General features: G+C 40.2%; 1 protein-coding gene across 4 annotated transcripts in view; it reads left to right on the plus strand.

Annotated features, from left to right (window-relative positions):
• Window positions 1-15,014, plus strand: part of CASR (calcium sensing receptor) — a 76,174-nt gene extending 61,160 nt beyond the window's left edge. For all 4 annotated transcript variants that reach the window (XM_059391055.1, XM_059391056.1, XM_059391057.1 and 1 more), the window contains exons 5-7: window positions 7,242-7,472; window positions 10,607-10,730; window positions 12,047-15,014. In XM_059391055.1, the coding sequence (XP_059247038.1) occupies window positions 7,242-7,472; window positions 10,607-10,730; window positions 12,047-13,563 (1,872 nt within the window). In that variant the 3' untranslated portion in view covers window positions 13,564-15,014. The remainder of the gene's footprint in view (window positions 1-7,241; window positions 7,473-10,606; window positions 10,731-12,046) is intronic.
• The last annotated feature ends 5,212 nt before the right edge of the window (window positions 15,015-20,226 follow it).

Below are 20,226 nucleotides of genomic sequence, written 5' to 3' on the forward strand. Positions count from 1 at the left end.
TCAGATTGTTTTCCTTTTGTAGTATGTTAATGTAGTCAAATGTTAAACCAACCTTGCACTCCTATGATAAACTCTACTTGGTCACAGTGTATTTTCCTTTTTGCAGATAGTTAGCATTTGGTTAAGAAATTTTGCTTCTACATTCATGAGAGATATTGGCCAATAGTTTTATTTTTGAGTACTATCTTTATCTGGTTTTGGTATCTGAGTAATACTGGCTTCAAAGAATGAGTTAGCAAGTACTGCCTCCTTTTCAATGTTCTGAAAGAGTTTCTGTGGAATTGATATTACTTCTTCCTGAAATACGCGGCAAAATTCATCAGTGAAGCCAGCTTGGGACAGTTTTCTTTGTGAGAAAAATTCTGAACTGTAAATTCAATTTCTTTAAAACTTATAATGCTGGGGCACTTGGCTGGCTCAGTCAGGTAAGCATCTGACTCTTGATTTTGTCTCAGGTCATGATCTCGGGATCATGAAATAGCCCTGTTTTAGGATCTCATTAGGTGTGGATCCTGCTTAAATTCTCTCTCTCCCTCTCTCTGTCCCTCCCCCACAGCTCTCCATGTACACATGCATACTCGCTCTCTCTCCTAAAAAAAAACAACACTTATAGGGCTATTCTGGTTACCTCTGAAGACAGCTTTGATAGTTTGTGTCTTCCAAAGACTGTATCTCAATTGTTAAATATACTGACATAAATTTATTTAGATTATTATTGATTAAATTGTTATTAATATTCTCAGACTATCTGCAAGATGTTTAGTGATCTCACTCCCCTCATTATTTTTGGAATTATACATCTTCTTCCTTTTTTTCTGTCTATCTGGGTAGAGATCAACTGATTTTTTTTTTTTTAAAGATTTTATGTATTTATTTGACAGAGAGAAATCACAAGTAGATGGAGAGGCTGGCAGAGAGAGAGAGAGAGGGAAGCAGGCTTCCTGCCGAGCAGAGAGCCCGATGCAGGACTTGATCCCAGGACTCTGAGATCATGACCTGAGCCGAAAGCAGCGGCTTAACCCACTGAGCCACCCAGGCGCCCCAGAGATCAACTGATTTTACAGATCTTCCAAAGAACCAGTTTATGTTTTAGTGACTTTCTCTCTATTTTCCTGTTATCTGTTTCACTGATTTTTGCTCTGATCTTTATCATTTCCTTTCTCCTGCTTTATTTGAATTTACCTTGCTTTTCTTTTTCTAGTTTCTTAACTTGGAAAGTGGGGTAACTGTTTTGAGACCCTTCTTCTCTTCTAATATAGTAATTTTAGTGTTACAAATTTCCCTCTAAATGTTGCATTAGCTGTAGCCCCCTCAATTTTTATATGCTATGTTTTCATTTTCATTTAATTCAAAAATATATTCTAACTTTCCTTTCATTCCTTCTGAAATGAATAGGTTATTTAGAAGAGTGTTACTAGTATCTGAGTATCTAGATTTTCCAAATATCTTTCTGTTGATCATTTCTAATTTAAATCCTCTGGAGTCAAAAAGTATATACTTGGTTTGAATATTTTTAAATTTGTGGAAACTTGTTTTATGATCCAGAATATGGTTTATATTAGTAAATACTCTATGTGCCCTTAAAAAGAATGTGTATTCTACTGCTATTGGCTTCAGTGTTCTATAAATCTCAATTAGATCAAGTCTGTTGATCAAGTATTATTCAAGTCTTTTATATCCTTATTGATTTTCTACCTACTTGCTCTTTTAACTAATACAGAAACTATGTTGACCTTTTCTTATTTATCCTCAGACTAGTGAAAACCTCATTATGGTTTGACATTACCTGACAAATGCAACAGTATTAGTTTAAGGCCCATACTATTAACCAAACATTCAAAAGACATAGTTTGAATATCCATTAAAATTCAGGGAGTTGGGGTAAATTGGAAGGGGAGGTGAATCATGAGAGACTATGGACTCTAAAAAAAACCTGAGGGGTTTGAATTGGCGGGTGGGTGGGAGGTTGGGGTACCAGGTGGTGGGTATTATAGAGGGCACAGATTGCATGGAGCACTGGGTGTAGTGAAAAAATAATGAATACTGTTTTTCTGAAAATAAATAAATCAATTTAATTTTTAAAAAAATTCAGGCCCTCTACAAAACACTGGGGATAGAGAAAGGAATAAATCTTCTTTAGAAGAAATGTGTCTAATCTTAGGTATAAAATTTCTAGCCACAAAAATTCTGGGTGCTTCCTTTTCTGGATAAGATATTTGTACTGCTCTTACCTTCTGCCTACCCTTTTTTCCCTGTCTCATTTGAGGTTAGAATTGCTATGTCTCATTAGTAAATTCTCAACATCAAGTATGCTCAAGGTTACCTTGTTTCAAGATACCTGCTGCTAGATACCAGCTTCACTGGGAAAGTCATATTTGGATATGTGAAATCCCTTTTGATACCTCCTCTTTTAAACAGCTTTTTAAAGATATAATTCACATACCATACAGTTCACCTATTAAAGTGGTTTTTAATATATCTGCAGAGTTGTACAACCATAACCATATTCAATTTAGAACATTTTCACCACATTAAAAAAAAACTTCATATCTTTAGCTATCACTCCACCCCCTTCACTCCCCCATTAGTAAATAACAACAAATCTACTTTCTGTCTCTATATATTTGGATATTTCTGGACACTTCATATAAATGGAATCATAAAATATGTGGTCTGTGTGACTGACTTCTTCCACTTAGCATGTTTTCAAGGTTCATCCATGTTGTAGCATATATTAGTACTTCATTCCTTTTTATGGCTGAATAGTATACCATTATATGGATATAATAATTCATCCATTAATCCAAATGAAGGACATTTAGCTTGTTTCCACTTTTTGATTATTATGAATAGTGCTACTATAAACAATTGTGTTAAAGTTTTTTAAAATTCAATTATCCAACATATAGCACATCATCATTTTCAGATGTAGGGTTCAATGATTCATAACTTGCATATAACACCTAGTGCTCATCACATTCCATGCCCTTCTTAATTCCCACCACCCTGTTCTCCTACCACAATCCTCAGCTAGTTTCTCAGGGTCAAGAGTCTCTCATAGTTTTTCTCTCTCTCTCTCTGGTTTCTTCTCATTCAATTTTCCCTCCCTTCCCCTCTAATCCTCTGCATGATTTCTTATATTCTGCATATGAGTGAAACCATATGAATATTGTCATCCTTTGACTTATTTCACTTAGCATTTAATACCCTGCAGTTCCATCCACATCAGTGTAAATGGTAGGTATTCATCCTTTCTGATGGCTGAGTAATATTCCATTGTATATATAAACTACATCTGTTCATCTGTTGAAGAACATCTTGGCTCCTTCTGCAGTTTGACTATTGTGGACATTGCTACTATGAACATTGGGGTACAGGTACCCTTCAGAACACTACATCTGTATCTTTGGGGTAAGTACTAAGTAATTCAACTGCTGGGTTATAAGCTAGTTCTATTTTTAACTTCTTAAGGAACCTCCATACTGTTTGCCAGAGTGGCTATATTAGCTTGTACTCCCACCAACAGTGTAAGGGGGTTCCCCTTTCTCCACATCCTCACCAACATTTGTTGTTTCCTGTCTTGTTCATTCTAACTTAATGGCTAACACTAGTTAGCCATTCTAACTGGTTTAAGGTGATATCTCATTGTGGTTTTAATTTGTATTTCTGATGACAAGAGATGTGGAGCATTTTTTCATGTGTCTATTGGCAATTTGTATGTCTTCTTTGGAAGAATGTCTGTTCGTGTCTTCTGCTCATTTCTTAATTGGGTTATTTGGGTTTTTCTGGGTATTGAGTTTGATAAGTTCTTTATAGATCTTGGATACCAGCCCTTTATCTGATATGTCATTTGCAAATATCTTCTCTCATTCCATAGGTTGCCTTTTAGTTTTGTTGACTGCTTCCTTTACTGTGCAGAAGTTTTTATCTTGATAATGTTCATCAATGAACCCAATAGTTCATTTTTGCTTTTGTTCCCCTTGTCTTTAGAAATGTGTCTTGCAAGAAGTTGCTGCAGCTGAGTTCAAGTTTTTGTGTGGATATAGGTTTTCATTTTTCTTGGGATGGCACATAAGAGTAGAATTTCTGGGTTGAGTGGTAACTCTATTTTTAACTTTTTGAAGAAGTGTCAGAATGTTTTCTAAAGTGTCTGCACCATTTTACATCCCCACCAGCAGTGTATGGAGGATTCTGATTTCTCTACATTCTCATCAACCCATTATTATCTAGTCCTATGCCTTTTATTATGAAATCTAGCCTCTGTGCCTTAGCTCCTCTTTACCTATCTACTTTATGTCCCTCTGTTCTCTAGCACATACACAAATTTTAAGAAGCTGGTTTCTTTTTTGCCCCCACACCACTTCATATTTATTCCTAACTTGATCTTTGTCCATGCCTTTCCCACTGTTCTTAACACCATCCTTCCTTCTGTCCTCTGTCAGTCCAAATTTCTACCATGCCTCAAGCCTGCATTGAGATTTTTAGTATTCCTTTTTAATTTCCATATCTCCTGAACATAACTGTATTTAGAGCTGATAGCCCGTAAGTTAGAGCTTAACTATATTTTATCTCACATGGTTTGTTATTTCATCCAATATTTATGTCTTATTCCTTATCTCTCTAACCCATTTGTAAACTCCAGGAGGACTATATTACTAAGCCTTATACTACTGCAGCCTAGTTCAGAACACATAGTAGATACTCTATAAATATTTATTGTTGATTCATCCTAACAGCATACAAATCTCCCCTTATATTTAAAATGAGTTTTTTAGTGGAAACTTTAAGAAAATGGTTTTTGATTAGCTCCTTCTTCATTCAAATTAAGATTATGGTAGAAATCTCCATCCCAGGCCACTAGAAATGCAAAAGGGTTATAGCCAGTGATTATCTTTGAGTCACTTTTCTGCCCAATTTGACCAATGTAGAAGAAAACCATTTAATTATAAAATGATTGTCCCTGTTCCTTTTCTTATTCACCCACTGACGCCTGGAGAGTTTCACTGCAGAGAACCTATAGACAGAAAAAAGGATAAAGGGAGCTTGATGCCTGGCATAATTGAGAACCAAGGAATTAAACCTGAATAGAAAGTAAATTTATACTAAATACTCTAGCTTTACCGCTATATATGTTTTTAAGATTATTCTTCAAATAAGAGTGATGCTTTTTTAAAAATATATTTAATGAGGAAATATTACTGACAAATACTTGCCATGGACCCTCTAAACAATTTCTATCAGAGGCGGGATGGTGTGGTAGGAAGAGCTCATATTTCAATCATAGCTCAAGAACTTCCTAGCTTCTGACTGGCAAGTTTCTTGACCTCTCTATGTCTGTTTCCTCATCTATAAAATAAAGATAATAACAGAGTTGTTGTGAGGATTAAAAGAGATGTTGTGTAAAGCATTAGTACAGTGCCTGACACAAAGGAAGTATAAACAAGAGGTAGTTCCCTGCCTCTCCACTCTTTTCATCTCCTTTTACACACAACAGAGCAAAGACAGAGTTAGCACAATTGTGGAAATGACCATGGACCCTATACAATTAGGATAAAACCCTTGCACTGAAAGTAATGGTGGGTATGTGGGATGAAAGTATAGAAGGTTTTGGAAGCTACTTAGAGAAGTTTGAAGCATATTTCTTCTGAGACATGAGAGATCCCCAGCAGGTTGTGGGAAGAGAATGATTGTGGAATGGAGACAGATATTGACCATGTCAGAAAAGTTCCAGGGTGGGTGGAAGGAATGAGGTTCTAAGTACTGCAAAAGAGCGTTAGCCTTACAGAGTAGAAGGACTGTATATTCCTCTCAGGGGAAGAAAGCTGTGTCAGGACAGGGTTGTGTTGGGGTAGAGACAAAAGTGACACCACAGATACCACTCTTTATAGGAGGCCAGATCATTCCAAGAGCAAGGAGGAAAAAGAAGGAGAGCTGAATGTATAAAAAAGGAGCAAATCTGGGGTACCACTCTGCAGACGGGATTAAGAGCTCAGTAAAAATTAAGAAAGAAATATAAGATTGATGACCATTGAGGAAAACTCTGGAGAACACAGGTGGTATGAATCCTTAGTAGGATTCAGTCTCCATCTTTTTGAGGATAGCTTAGCAGTTCTGGTTGCAGAGCAGAAGAACAGGTAGCAAGGAGTAAGGTAACCCCTTTCCTCCATAGGTCTGGACAAAAGTCAGGGCAGCCAGAGTATAGCAGGATAGCAATGAGAACACTAAAGGAGTAAATCACACAGAGAAGGTTAGGTGAGGCACCCAGGGTGCTATGTTCGTGTGCATATGTGGTCTGCCATAGACTCTGTCCCCAGACTTGTCCCAGAGTTGTTTTGAGAAAATTCAGGTAACTCCTGAAAATAATCTCATTACCGATGTATTAAAAAGCAGTGTCAACTCTGGAATGGAATGGGACATTAAAGTGGCCCTCAAGTAGTGGAACACTTAAGGTCTAGCTCAATCAGCTGAGTTTGTCATGCACATTAATATGGATAATGGCTGCTAGGCCCCAGTCAGACCATCCACTAGACAAAATCAACCCAAATTTTTTTCCCAGTGTCAAATTAGATGCTGGTTTTTATGATAAAAGGGAGAAGTGCCTCTAGATGTACTTCTGAGACCACCAAACCACAGAATAGAAGAAGTCCATACCAAGGTTTGTAGAGACCCTGTAGCCTCTTTGGCCCAGCACTCTCCTTACAAAAGTGAAAAAACATGCTCAGAGTTAGAGAATGATAAAGCCCAGGGACTTGTGAGGTACAGCAGAAGCAAGCATCCCTACATTCATAGGCAGGACTGTGTCTTAATCTCTCTTGGTGGCTCAGTGACCCCTGGCATGTCCCACATGGAAGGGGCTGAGTGTCCACTGCCTCCTCCAAGCCACATCAGGGGCATACGGGAAGCAAAGCCAGAAGCCTAATGATGCAACAACAGAGCACAGCTGTTAAGAACGCAGGCTTTACACCATTTGCTAACTGTGTGACCCTAAACAAGATACTTCCATTTCTATGCCTCACTTTCCCCATCAAAAAAAAAAAAAAAAAATGGGGGTGACAGTACTATTTGCCTGACTTCAAGAAAGTGTTTCAATTTGAATACCAAGTAAAGCCCATGGCTTACCGGGGCTGTTGCTAACACATGCAAGTACCTTAGTGTAAATTAGAAAAAGTGTCTCTTCCCAAAATATTTAACCATACATGGCAGCCTTGTGGCTTGTACTCAGAATCTTCATTCCTCTTTAGGTCCTGAAGCACCTCCGGCACCTAAACTTTACCAACAATATGGGGGAGCAGGTGACTTTCGATGAATGTGGTGACCTGATGGGGAACTATTCCATCATCAACTGGCACCTCTCCCCAGAGGATGGTTCCATAGTGTTTAAGGAAGTCGGCTATTACAACGTCTATGCCAAGAAAGGAGAAAGGCTCTTCATCAATGAGGAGAAAATCTTGTGGAGTGGGTTCTCCAGGGAGGTATGTGCTCTCCATCTGAACAACAGATGGCTCTACCATGTGCCGAGGAAATTGTGCTCGGCCTTGGCGGGGAAGAGGGTTGGGCTTCACCACTGGACTTGAAAAATGGTAAGTCCACGTCCTTCAACTCACTAACTGTGCACTGCCAAGGTTCTCTGTGAAATCTATCAGTGTTTAGTACACTAAAGAGGAGAATCCTATATTGGAAAATTTATTCTTTATAAATCTGACTCCTAACAATTTTCTTGTCTAAAACTTTCCCCAACTAGTGCAAAATATTTAAGCAAACATAAGCATCATTCAAGGCAGAGCCTGGACTATTCAGAGTTAGTTCCCTATCATCCAAATAGCTCAAGATGGACTTATAAGTCAAAAGGACAATTTCTTATAATATATATGGGTTGATGACTTGGGAAAGAGAAAATCTCTGAGAGTACTGTGTTACGATGTTTGAGAGTGCTAATGTGTACCATCCTTCACTATTTCTTCTCCTTTCCTTCCCTCCCCAGGGTCCCAGGAAACTTAGAAATCCTCCGGTCCAATATTGCCCTTTCTATCCCTCTTTCATTAGAAGATAATGCCAATCATCTTCTATTTGGATTTTTTAAAAAAACTTCTTGTCAAATCAGTTATTTCTTTTCTGTTAGAACAAAGAAATTATTTTATTGTTTTCCATGTGTTTAACTTTGTAAGATGTCTCTAAACCATGCAGATAGGTGGGAATAGAAGGGAAGAGTCTTATTAAAGAGACACTTTGAAAATAGCATGAGCTCTGCCATGTTATCTGACATGATCATATGGAATGAGGCAGAAGTAGAGCTTCTGAAATGATGAAGCAATAAATTAGACAAAACTGTCAAAAACAACCATTTAAGGATCTGGCAGTCAACCAAAATCAAACAAAAGGTGAAGTGTCTTTCTAAGAAAAACTAACGAAATTCGGATATGAGAAGTCTAGCATTTTAGTTTCGGGCAGCTCCCCAATTATTTCTAACAATCTGGTTTTATTTCTTTTAAGTTTTCTATGTGGACAATCATATCATCTGCAAATAATAAGTTTTATTGAGTTATTTCCAATATTTATGCCCTTATTTTTCTTGTCTTATTCCACTAGCTATGAACTCCACAATGTTTAATAATAGTGGTGATAGCGGGCATTCTTGTTTTAAAAGAAATGCTTCTTATATTTTCTCATATAGAATGATGTTTACCTAAGAATTTTCTATATCATCCGTTACAAGTTAAAGATATTTCTTCCTAACTCCTTTCTCAGTTAAGTTTCTAATCATGAGTTCATGTTGAATTTCATCAAATGTTTCTTCTTCATCTATTGATGATCATATGATTTTTCTGCATTAACTTATTAAGGCAGGGGATGACACCTATAGATTTTTCTAATGATAAACTTGTTTGCATTGCTGGCATAAACCCAACATGATCATGATATATATTGTTTCTTAAGTCCTTTGAGTTTGTTAGTTGTTTTAGTACTTTTCATCTTTTTTCAAGTGGTGAAAAACAGTTACATTCTTTCCAGATCCTTTCAGATTCCTTATACTTAGTATATAGCTCCAGACTTCGGTGTATTTTTCCTTCCAATAACCAGAACTCACCACTCTTTTTCAGGAGACAACCAGCAGGCTAATGGATCCCACTTTGCCCACAGGCTCAGAGAGGTAGAAGAGCCTAGGAATTTACATTTCCCTAAGATGACCCTTAAAAACTAGTGGTGTGGAAGTATGAAAGCCCTGGCTCTCTTTTCCTCAGGTCAGGAGAGCTCTGAAGAATAACCTAGAGTGGAGGGTTCTCCTGTGGGATCAGGCAGAAGCTAATCTTTGAGGGTCTTTGCTCAAGATCACACCCTTGTTGTCTTCTTACCTTCTGTGTCTGACTTTCTCCATTCTCTTCCCGGTTCCCTTGAAAGAACTTTCTTTATAAACTACCTGTACATAGATTCTCAACTCAGGTCTGCTTCTGAAGACAAAGTAGTGAGATGAGACTGTAATTTCTTTTTTTCTTTTTCATACTGCTCTTGTCCAGTTTTGGAATCAGGGTTACACTGCCCTTATAAGAAAGAGTTAGGTGTTCCTTTCTTTATTTTTTTTTTTTAAACTTTGGTAGAGTTTACGTAAGATAAATTCATCTGTTCCTTGAAAGTTTAGTGTTATTTGCCTGTGGTAAACATAGAATAGTGATCATCTCGGTTATGAATATCTGGTGGGGGAGGAAGCAAGGGATAGAGGAAACCATACAGTTAGGTGTGGGTTATTGTCCTGGTCCAAGCTTTTGTTTTGGGTGGTAATCATTAAAAATGACTAAAAGAGATTGAAACATGGATAAATAATGAATAAATAATAAATAAAAACATGATAGGGAAAAAAACCAAGGATTATGATCAATCAAATTCCATGCACCCTGAGTCCACTAGGGAAATAAGCAAATAAATAAAATCTCTGTTACCTGAAACTAATATAGCTATTGCAGATTTCTTTTGGATAGTAATTGCCTGACATATCTTTCTGATCCATTTACTTTTGACCCCTCTATGCCTGTCCTGCCTTCCTTGCTGAATGGTTACAAGTATCTCAGAAGTCTCCCTATAAAGCCTAAAATAAAATTGCAGGAATTACAATTCACTACAAAGTTCAAAGTCTCATTTTCCAAACAAATTTCTCATCTCAGCATCTCCCCCTTGTAATTGTCCTATCGTGTGTAGGTCCATGTCCCTGTATCTTTTAGTTTGTCTTAAACTACTGTTTCCATGGAAAGTAAACAGGTGTCCCATTCTGAGACTTGGAGGGAATGGAACAGGGGATTATTTAAAGTGGATTTTGGTCACTGTGTGGAGTCTCAACAACTAATCTTTCCAGAATCCCATGAGTGAGTGTGTGTGTGTGTGTGTGTATGTGTGTGTGTGTGTGTGCATGCACAGGTGCAGGCACTTGCCCATGGACATCTCTCCTTTTCATAAATAACAGGAACAAGGATCTCTGGAGCTTCCTCTGTCTGGAATGGGCCTGAAGTCTGTTGTACTGGTCCTTGTGCACAAACTCCTCCCCTGTACTTACGTAAAAGGAGCTGTGAACCTGATTCCATAGCTGCAGCCCTTCACTTTTGTACTCTCGGTTCTCCAGGTGCCATTTTCCAACTGCAGTCGAGACTGCCTGGCAGGGACCAGGAAAGGAATCATTGAGGGGGAGCCCACTTGCTGCTTTGAGTGTGTGGAGTGTCCTGATGGGGAATACAGTGATGAAACAGGTAAAGGAACATGCCCATATGGACACCACACAAAGCCTTGTCCACTTTGGGGCCCTCGGGTCAGTGATGTCCCTGAAAGGGCTATGCTGAGCAGGTACTTAGCACAGTTTCTCACTGAACAAGGTATGCCTGAAAGTCACATTGGGCCAAGCACTGAGGGGGATAGAAAAGAAATATTAGATGTCTTGTAATACTATAAAAGCTTAGACATCTTTCTTTTACTTTGATACCACTCTTCAACATTGTATTCCTTTTCTTATAGCTCAGGAACCCTGAATAGACAAAGTTCTGTCTGTTCCAGACTACAGAGTTCATAGGCCATGATATATTGCCTGCTGGGTGCTTGGCATTGCATTTGCTGTCTACTTATGCTTTTCCCGTGCCTCAGTTTCTTCATCTATAACATGGGAAAAATAAGCCCATTTTATAGAGTTTGGGAAATTAAATGAGTTAATGTTAGTTTAGCAAGTGGTAAGTTCTAGATAAATATTAAATAAAAACCTTACCTGACATATTGGAGGCACCCTATAAATATTAAATGTAATTGTTGTTATTATTATTCATTTCATCCTCACCACAATAATGGGATTATTGTTTCCATTACAGAGATGACTCAGAGATGAAACTGAGACTCAGAGAGGTTAAGGAGCCTGACCAAATCTACACAGCTAGTAAATGGCAGAGCCAGGATTCCCATCCAAATTGCTGACTGAAAGCCCATGCTTCTTTTACTCCCCAAAACTGCATGCTGTTTGGGACATAGAAGAGACTTAATAAATGTCTATTGTCTGAATGAGTCTGCAGACTCCCTCACTGAAAAGGCATAGATATGGAGTAAGCAAGGCAAGGTCTTTTGTGTGGGATACTCTCCCTTGCTCTAAGAGGAAGTCTATTCTGACATGTCCACAGAGCCCATCCATATATGCAAAATGAGTCAGGCTGAGTGCATATCATTATAGAAAGTTGATGAACTATGCTAGACACCTAGTGTGTAGGTAGCCACCTGTCCAGCAAGATGGATCATTCCCTGCTATAAGCCATCAGCCATCTAAGGAAAACATGTGGCATGACCCCCCACTGTGTATAAAGGAAAAAATAACAGAACTATTATAAATACATGAAATTAAATAAGTATATTATTAAACATAAGTCAAAGTTCAGTGTGTTTGTAATGTAAAAATCACAGTTATTTCATCAACAAAGAAAATTTAAAGTGACCACATCCAATAACCTGTATACCCTTACCACCACACCCAAACTCACAAATTACAGTCTATGCCATACAGTATCTAACTCTTTCCTGGAATAATTTACAGATGCAAGTGCCTGTGACAAGTGCCCCGATGACTTCTGGTCCAACGAAAATCACACTTCCTGCATTGCCAAAGAGATTGAGTTTCTGTCCTGGACAGAGCCCTTTGGGATTGCACTCACTCTCTTTGCCGTGCTGGGGATTTTCCTGACAGCCTTCGTGCTGGGTGTCTTCATCAAGTTTCGTAACACACCCATCGTCAAGGCCACCAACCGAGAGCTCTCCTACCTCCTCCTCTTCTCCTTGCTCTGCTGCTTCTCTAGCTCCCTGTTCTTCATTGGTGAGCCCCAGGACTGGACATGCCGCCTGCGCCAGCCAGCCTTTGGCATCAGCTTCGTGCTCTGCATATCATGCATCCTGGTGAAAACCAACCGTGTCCTGCTGGTGTTTGAAGCCAAAATCCCCACGAGCTTCCACCGCAAGTGGTGGGGGCTCAACCTGCAGTTCCTGCTGGTCTTTCTCTGCACTTTCATGCAGATCGTCATCTGTGTCATCTGGCTCTATACCGCCCCACCCTCAAGCTACCGCAACCATGAGCTGGAGGATGAGATCATTTTTATCACATGCCATGAGGGCTCACTTATGGCACTGGGCTTCTTGATTGGCTACACCTGCCTGCTGGCTGCCATCTGCTTCTTCTTTGCCTTCAAGTCCCGGAAGCTGCCAGAGAACTTCAATGAAGCCAAGTTCATCACTTTCAGCATGCTCATCTTCTTCATCGTCTGGATCTCCTTCATTCCAGCCTACGCCAGCACCTACGGCAAGTTTGTCTCTGCCGTGGAAGTGATCGCTATCCTGGCAGCCAGCTTTGGCTTGCTGGCCTGCATCTTCTTCAACAAGGTCTACATCATCCTCTTCAAGCCATCCCGTAACACCATTGAGGAGGTGCGCTGTAGCACTGCTGCTCATGCTTTCAAGGTGGCAGCCCGGGCCACACTGCGCCGCAGCAACGTCTCCCGCAAGCGGTCCAGCAGCCTCGGGGGCTCCACGGGCTCCACGCCCTCCTCCTCCATCAGCAGCAAGAGCAACAGTGAAGACCCCTTCCCACAGCCCGAGAGGCAGAAGCAGCAGCAGCAGCCACTGGCCCTGACCCAGCAAGAGCAGCAGCCACAGCAACCCTTGACTCTCCAGCAGCAGCCGCAGCCACAGCCACAGCCTCAGCCCAGGTGCAAGCAGAAGGTCATCTTTGGCAGTGGCACCGTCACCTTCTCACTGAGCTTTGACGAGCCTCAGAAGAGTGCCATGGCTCACAGGAATTCCACACACCAGAACTCCCTGGAGGCCCAGAGAAGCAATGAGACCCTGAGCAGACACCAGGCATTGCTCCCGCTGCAGTGTGGAGAGACAGACTCAGAACTGACTGTGCAGGAGACAGGCCTGCAAGGGCCTGTGGGTGGGGACCACCGACCAGAGACAGAAGACCCCGAGGAGATGTCCCCGGCACTTGTAGTGTCCAGTTCACAAAGCTTTGTCATCAGCAGTGGAGGTAGCACTGTCACAGAAAACATACTGCATTCGTAAAATGGAAGAAGATGGCCAGTCAGGGAGGATCCAGAAGGGTTTCCTGGGAACACATTCTCTGACAGGAATGAGGAATCACCCCAGTCTCCTTTCTTTTGTGGAAGGAGGAATAAAACACACCAAACACCTCATACTTTGTTGAACTGTTTGAAATAACAGTGAATTGACTCATGTTCCCTTTAAAATTAAAAAAAAAAAAAAAAGAAGAGGAGCCGCACGACTCTGTGGTTGGCTATGTCAGAGTATTGAGAACACCATAATCAGATTTGCTCCTCACGTCTCTTCTCTGCTCTCGTCCTCTGTTCAATTCACCCAAAAGCCAAGAGATGAAACAAAGGCTGTAAGCAACCCACCTATTCCCTTCTTTTTCCCTTAACACTGAAATGCCTACTCTGAACATTGCAGACACCCTGGCCCAGAGACAAAAGTGTGCAGAGTGACAAAACATCAGGCTGGCCACCACTAAATTTAAGAGTCTGAAAGACAGAACGTCACCAGTGCTGTCCAGCACCTCGACAATGGGAAGAACTTCAAATGTTCAAAACCATAAGGTGAACATGTCCCCTCCTATTTATGAAAACTGTAAGATATTTGGTCTCCTACTTGCTGCTGCTATCATGTAACATCTAGAAGGTTAGCATCCCTCCTGTACAAACTGCATTTGGTCAAGAATATGATAATGATGCCATGTTTAGATTCCAGGATCACAAGAATCACCTCAGATTGCTGGGAAGGGACCCGTGAATCCAATGAGCTGTATCTGTAATTAATATTCTAACATCTAGTTTTATCTTTAAGAAAATGCTTCTGTTATAATAGTTCATGGACAATATAAACTGGAAAAAAAATGTCACAGTCTGGTTAATAAAAGGCAGTATTATTGAGCTCCTTGCCCACCCTTGCCCACCTCACCACCTTCACCGCCATGAACTAAGACCAAGTGAGTCCCAGGGATCCAGAAATTCCCCCCATCCTGCCCCCAAGGCTTTCTGAAGCCGGATCCACACCTGACCCTGTGGAGAATAAGCTTCCAATCATTAACCTCTACCAGTTGCTGGGATAAGAAAGTGTGATTCCAAGAGATGTCTCATAGAACCTTAGCCTGGCACTCCCCCTCCACACACACACACCAAATACCATACCTGTATTCCCTCCAGAAATGGGGATCTGCCTATGGGTGGTTAAAGTGATTGAATGGCACAGCTTCTTCTGAGCATTCAGGGTCTGGAGTCAGAGAGACCTGGGTTCAAGCCAGTCACTTACAAGTTGGGTGACCACAGGCAGGGAACCTTAATTTCACTAAACCCTAATTTCTTTGTCTCTAAAATAAAGGTAATAATCATTCTTTCCCCACAGAGCGCTTATGTGAATTAAACAAGATAATGTATGTAAAGTACTTTAGCATGGTGCCTAGCACATAATAAACACTCAATAAATATTAGTTAATATTATTACTGATACTGCAATTATTTTTTTCACTTGCTTAGAATATAAAACAAACCTTATTTGTTTACCATTCAGATTTTAATGACAAGTCCACTGAGGACAAAATCTTCCTTCATAATAACCCCCAAGAATTCTGGGACCTGGTTCAAGGGATTGGGTCAGTCCTAGCAACACTGGCTCTGGGTGGCAAAGCCAAAAAGTCAGTCAGACCCCCAAAGGTCCCCATGCTCTGCTTCTCTGGTTCCAGCACCAAGGGAAGACGGTCACCAGTTTGGCAGTAGTTTCTTAGATCACTCTAAATGCTGCTCTTAAGGAAAGCCAAAATATAGCAACTAAATCTATGTGAGGCTTCAACTTCACAGCTCTTGATGACTTCTTCCTCTGGCACATTCTAGGGCACCGTGTGGGTGCGTGACTGGAAGATGCTGGTGAGGTATCTGCTCCCCAAGCCAGGAAGGGCCCTGGCCTCAGGCCCCACCTGCTGCTCCTGCCCTCATCATACCACTGAGCAAGGCACAGAGCTGAGTGAAGATTTACATTCAACATTTTACTTCACCTTAAAACAAAAACAAAAACAAACAAACAAAGGTAACTGAAAAGTTTGAGGGCTTGGCTTTTATGCAACAAAATAGGCATGTAGAAACACATTTCGCTGTACAAAATGTCACCCCTTCATCCTTCATCAGCAACATCCATGTTGCTGATCTGGAGGGGGCTCATCTAGAAAACACACAACATTTACATTAAGCTCCATTTCACCAAGTACTTACAAATAAAACAGTATTTCCCAATATTCTTGTCAGAACGGTAAACTCGACATCATTGTCCTCATTTACATGCCGCAGGCACAACTCTCAGACAAAATCAGCAGGGTGAAACATGAACTTTATTTTTCTGTAACAACCTAGTTTCTATCCAAATTCCCATTCAGCCTAGTGACAGCCCAATTTATCTTAATTAAATTAGGGTTTTCTCAGTAACTTCAGAGTTTTCTGAATCGCTTCAGAGGCCTCCCCCTTCCGTGAGGGCTTTTAGTGAAAAGGGAGCTGGTGTTCGTCAAACATCAACAACTCCAACTGACATCTCTGAGAACATTCTTCTTGGGCCCTCTGTAATTGTTACACCTCCACACCGGCATCCTCTGGGGCCTGGCATCCCCACATGGTCCCCAGTCATGGGATCCACGGTGATTTTCACAGCTGCATTACTTTGTCCCAACCATAGTATCCTCCCAGGCCTGCCAGCTTTCTCATGAATAGAGAACACTGGGGCCTGGGAACTGCCTGGCAGCTCCCAGGCCCCTCCTTCCTGGTCTCTACTTCGCTGCTGTCTCCACAAAGGTGCCAGAGGGAAGAGAGGGCGCGTGTCTCCAGATCTGTACAGGAATTGGTTGAAGGCTGAATAACAGCCCCTCAAAGATGCCCACGCCCTAATCCCCAAAACCTACAATGACAAATTATGTGGCAAGAGTGAAGTAAGGTTGTAGATGGGATTAAGGATGCTAATCTGTCAACCTTGATGGGGAGATTATTTTGAATTATTCATGTGGGCCCAATATCATCACCAGCTCCTCAAAAGTGGAAGAGAAAAGCAGAGAATCAGCATCAGAATAATGTGATGCGGGAAAGACTCCGCACATCATTGCTACTTTTGAATATGGAGGGGAAGGATAGCCAAGAGACACAGGCGGCTTCTAGAAGCTGAAAAGGCAAAAAAAAAAAAAAAAAAAAAAAATCATCTCCCCAGAGCTTCCAGGAGAAACCAGCCCTGTCAAGACTTTGATTTTAGTCCAGCAGGGGCCTTTTTGGGCTGCTGGTCTCCAGAACTGTAAGATAATAAATTTATGTTGTTTTAAACCAGTAAGTTTGTGGTACTGTTACAGAAGCAATGGGAAACTGATAAATTTTTACTGTCCTCCCTTTCCTGAGTTTTTTTGGCTCAAGGAACAGGTCAGGGTTTTCTCAGAGATCCATCTGCTCTCGCCACCAACTAGCTCTTTCTCTCTCCTCCCAAAAGAAAGTTCTACCCCATATTCTATTCCTTCAAATCTATTTGGGAAGTATAAACCTTATGTTCTTAGTCTTTCTGGGTTTCAGTTTTAGATAATTAACAGCCATTTGCTCTCAATCTCACCTGTTAGTAGCAGAAAGCTAAAAAACAGTAGCCTCAACAAACAAGGGTGTGTTTCCTCTCTTGTATAAAGTAAGTCAAGAGGTTTTTTTTTTTTTAAGATTCTTTAGAATCCATTGGCAATGGAAAACTGTTTATCTTTCTTTTGAAAATAAAAATGAATTATATAGTTATGAAGAATTTTCACTCAAATGAAAGCATTTCCCAGATTTTAAGAATTTACATTAGAACACCACAGGTAACAATCAGCATGTGACATTATCACTCTGAAAGTCCCTATGATCACCAAAAGTCTAACTGCATTAGTTTCAATTCTGAGGAAATCAGACTTCCCTCCATCTTTCTCCTTTCTCCTTTTGGAAGTTGCATTTCTGACCAATGTTATTTTTCCTTTGGGACTGGGTAAAGTCATAGAAGCTGTGGGTTAGCTCTGCATAGAGCAAGTTTTCTTGTTACCTCCTGTACCTGAACACATCTGGGCTAGCAGAGCAAAGGAACACCAGTAAGGGGTGCTGGTTAATCACCCCTGGCCTGAGCCTGGACAGTCATTTTAAGAGTCCACTGAAGATAAAATGAATCTTGAAGGTGGGTGGAATTGGCGTAGATGGAAGAAAGTTATTGTAATCACTGTTTTCCAGGATACCCTGGCTCTCCTGTCCTGGATCATGGGAAAATACCAGCAGTTGTAGTGAGAAGTTTGCTATCATTGCAAGGAATGAGGTAGGGGTCAGGAATACAACAAGTACAGGGTTGGATGAGTCACGGAACAAAGGTGAATTCCAAAGACAGAGAGAAGAATTTTAGCCTTGAGGGGAGCTGCTCAGCTAGTGGTGTAAGTGGAGAACAATTAGAAAAGACTGAATAGGGGCAGGAGACTGAGCAGAACAAGCAGAAAGTGTATTTAGGGACTAGCGTATTTAGGAATCAAGTGGGCAAGGGGGACCACCTCCTGTGCTGAAATGACCACCATATCCGTCCCCTCCCCTGAATCATGCACTAGAGTGGGGAGAGTTTGGAATAGAGGTAAGGATACCTGTTTATAACAAGAGCTGAATTAGAGGAAATGGATAGGGGAGCAATAGAAATTATTACCAGCAATCTCCCTCTGAAACTGGGGCATTAGCTACCTGGATCACTACCTAGAGTAGGAGGCTAGAACTAATAAAACAATTAACTCTAGGACTAATTTCCCAGCAGATGGAGTGCAAATATTTGTGAGTATAATGGATCAAAGCCCAAGAATTAACCCTCAGGGTTGGAACAGGATTTGATCCCTCATAGAATTATCAGGAAATGTTTCTGGAAGAATGTGATTCTTGACATCAACCCAAAGATGTGGTTATTGCTCAAAATCTCCCAATTTTCTTTAAGTGTTTTGTTTCTATCTGACCTATAAAAATATTCAGATGTTTTTAGACATTGCTGCTTGTGGCAGACCGATCATTTCCACCTCTTTAGAATTATCTGTAGTTCCCAAGTTTTGTATATTAAGCACAAAATTGTATCAGAAAAATTAAGAAAAGAATTTAAAATTGCCATGAGTGAAGTTTAAAGCAGATAAGCAAACTATATTAAATAAGAATTATCCAATTAGGTCAATTGCCACTATAAAGTTTTGCTCAGGCTATAATTAGCTCAAGGACTCTTCGGGACTATTTTTTATTGTTAGTCATGAATAGGTCTAGTACTGGAGTAGTGAAACACCAGGAGTGGAATTCTAAACAGCGTAACACATAAACTATATATGTCCTTAGGCGAAGTATCCAATTCATTTGTCTCAGTTTCTTATGAAAAGAGGATACAACATTACCTGCCATAATTATTTGGCAAATAAAATAACTGACATAAAAGTATCCCTCCCCCCTTCAGGAGTATAGGAAAAAGATAGAAAACCATTAAAACCACAGATGACTGAAGTTTAGAAGATTTGCTTTTAGAATCTCAAAGAGTTCAATAATGTCTTCTATCAAGTTTCTTAGCTGGACACAATAAAATTCATTCTAGCTAGTCTAAGCAAAAAAAAAAAAAAAATCTGTTACAAGGATATTAAAATGCTTATAAAATTATGATCATCCAAGCTTGGATGCTACACAATCAGGAACAATGCGGCCAGGAGAAATACCTAATCCCTCCATGGGGTTCTTTTAGCAAACCCATTTCCCCTGCCTTCTACTTAGTACCCCTGGCACAGGGAAATGGACACTGGACTCTTCATTGCAGTTGGAGGAACCAAACTCTTCTGCAACTGTGCTTGGCCCATTCACCTCAACCTTCCAGGCTTCCCACTGGCTCTGGGAGTCTGGAAATGTGGCTTTTGCTGTCCAGCCTCTACAGTATAGAAAGACCTGCTAGGACAAGGTCAAGAGGATGATAGACATGCCAATTTGCAGTACACCATGCTCACAAACAAGGCATTTTTAAGATCAAACAGAAAATGAAAAATACATTCTTCTGAGAAAAAGCAAGAAACATAGGATTCCCTTTCATCTTAACAGCTATGATAGATAAAAAGTTACTACCCTGAAAATAGAGCTGCAGCTGGCATTTTGCCATTAGAGGCTGCCAGCAGATAACAGAGAGAACGTGGGAAGTACTTCAGGTGGGGATACTGGAGGGGATGGAATGATGGGAATTATGTGCTTGATCCTAAGCCCATTAGTACTATTTGACTTTCTAAATGATAGGCATATTTTGTATGTATCTGTCTGTGTGTACCTGTGTCTGTTTAATAGCCTGGAGAAAAATACATAATCATTAAATAGTGATTGTGCTGGGTGTTAAAATTATGAGTGATTCTTCTTTTCCTTTTAATATTTATCTGGGTTTTTCCATTAATTTCTTTCTAAAATCATGGTTTGTAGCAAAACTAGAAAAAAAGTGTTCTTAAATTATCAAATGTGATATTATCATGGTCATGTTTTTGTTTGGCTGGGTGTTTTTTTTTTCTTTCATTTGTTTTACTTTTTATTTAGAAATAATTTTTAAACTTAGAGAAAATGTGTAAAAGTAAGTACTACAAAACCACACATATAACCCTTTACCCAAATTCACTTACTGTTAACATTTTACTCTATTGGCTTTGCCATA

Source organism: Mustela nigripes, chromosome 2, assembly GCF_022355385.1.
Source record: "Mustela nigripes isolate SB6536 chromosome 2, MUSNIG.SB6536, whole genome shotgun sequence".
In the NCBI taxonomy this organism is placed as follows: domain Eukaryota; kingdom Metazoa; phylum Chordata; class Mammalia; order Carnivora; family Mustelidae; genus Mustela; species Mustela nigripes.